Genomic DNA, 1,916 nt, shown 5'->3' on the forward strand with positions numbered 1-1,916 from the left:
TGGTACACGAGACGCGTTCATAGCGCAGCGCAAGGAGGAGGCACAGAGGAAGAAACTCAGATCCCAGCTGCTGCTGCAGCAACAGAATCAGCTTCTGCTGCTGCAGCAGCAGCAGGAGCAGCAGCACCAGTGGTTCGGCTCGTCCAAAAGGCGCAGGCATGACAGCAGCAGCAGCAGCAGCAGCAGCAGCGAGATCGACGAGGCGCTCCTCCAGTTCGCAGAAATGCAAGCCGCGATGCAGCTGCAGCAGCAGCAGCAACAGCAGCAGCAACAGCAGCAGCAGCAGCGGCAGCGGCGTGAGGAAGCACAGCCCCCTCTGCAGCGCCAGCAGACCGAACAGGAGGCTGCTGCTGCTGCAGCAACAGCAGCAGCAGCACCAGCTGCAGCAGCAGCAGCAGCTGCTGCTGCAAGCTCCCCCCCTGCCGTTGCGGACTCAGCAGCAGGTGGAGGGGACCATCCCGCATCGTCTTCATCGCCATCGCAAGGAGCAGCAGCAGCAGCAGCAGCAGCAGCAGAAGGAGCAGCAGCAGCAGCAGCAGCAGCAGCAGGACACGTGTGCTCTGGGAGCCGCTGCAGCATAAAGGCCTTGGGGGGGGAGATGTACCGCTGCAGCGAGAGCGGTTTGCTGCACTGCTGCGGCTCGCGCTGTCTGCGGATGGAAGCAGCAGGAGAGGTGGGGTTTGTTGTGTGCCCTGTCTCGGGTATTATGACGGACATTGCTGGCTGCTATGCTGCTGCTGCTGCTGCTGCTGCTGCTGCTGCTGCTGAGCAAAAAAACCTACTCAACAACGCAACACATACACACACAGGAGGAACTGATGCTGCTGCTGCCGCTGCTGCTGCTGCTGCTGCTGAGCGCCGCTTGAGGGGAGCCGCGTTGCTGCACGAACTGGCTGGCTTGCTGCAGCAGCAGCAAGCAGAAGCAGCAGCAGCAGCAACAGACGATGATGAGCCGCTTGATGCTTTCTCTGAAGCAGCAGCAGCAGCAGCAGCACCGCGATGGAGATGCGGGGACCTCAAAGCCAAACGCAGAACGCCCAAAAAAAGGGGATGCACAAGGCGCAGCTAACGCTGCTGCTGCTGCTGTAGCTGCTGCTGCTGTAGCTGCTGCTGCAGTAGCTGCTGCTGCAGTAGCTGCTGCTGCAGCAGCTGCTGCTGCAGCTGCTGCAGCGCTTGATGCAGTACCTGCAGAAGCAGCCGGAACGAAATGCAACTGCTGCTGCTGCGGCAGCAGCAATCGCAGATGCAGCAGTAGCAGCTGCAGCTGCTTAATTCTGTTGCAGCAGCAGCAGCAGCAGCAGGGGGGGGGCTGGCAGCAGCATTGCCGTCAGCTGCTGCTGCAGCCGTGCCTCCACGAAAGCGAGGGGGAGCGCCGAAATGTTGCTGCAGCTGCTGCTACCGCTGCTGCTGCTGCTGCTGCACTATCAGCTCGCGCAACAGCAGGCAAACGTAATGATGTATGTTCTATAAGGTGTGGAGTTGCTGACGCGCGCAGCAGCAACAGCAGCAGCAACAGCAGCAGCAACAGCAGCAGCCTCAGTAACAGCAGCAGCAAACAGCAGCAGCAACAGTCGCAGCGATAACAACGGCTACAGCACAAGCAGCTTCTGCTGCTGCTGCTGAAGCCTCTTAAATTATGTCAGGTTATGGATATATGTTTTGCCTTGAAGACAGCAGCAGCAGCAGCAGCAGCAGCAGCAGCAGCACATACTGAAAAAGCAGTTGCTGCAGCTGCTGCTGCAGGTGCTGCTGCAGCTGCTGCTGCAGGTGCAGGCAGCTGACATTACGGGAGCAGATGCATGCGTCTTGCTCCCTCAACTATGTCACGCAACTCAATCAACATACTCTGTTGCTGCTGTGGCTGCTGCTGTTGCTGTTGCTGTTGCTGCTGCTGCTGCTGCTGCTGTTGCTGCTGC

The 1,916-nt window shown here is 59.7% G+C and overlaps 1 protein-coding gene across 1 annotated transcript in view; it reads left to right on the forward strand.

The window, feature by feature from the left end:
- EMH_0044860 (F-box domain-containing protein, putative) overlaps nucleotides 1-1,069 on the forward strand; it is a gene marked incomplete at both ends in the record, with an annotated part of 2,215 nt that extends 1,146 nt beyond the window's left edge. Inside the window, one exon of the mRNA XM_013496010.1 lies at nucleotides 1-1,069. Coding sequence (XP_013351464.1) covers nucleotides 1-1,069 — 1,069 coding nt within the window.
- Between the last annotated feature and the right edge of the window lie 847 nt (nucleotides 1,070-1,916).

The sequence above is a fragment of the Eimeria mitis genome, genomic scaffold, assembly GCF_000499745.2.
Source record: "Eimeria mitis Houghton genomic scaffold, Emh_scaff1868, whole genome shotgun sequence".
In the NCBI taxonomy this organism is placed as follows: Eukaryota; Apicomplexa; class Conoidasida; order Eucoccidiorida; family Eimeriidae; genus Eimeria; species Eimeria mitis.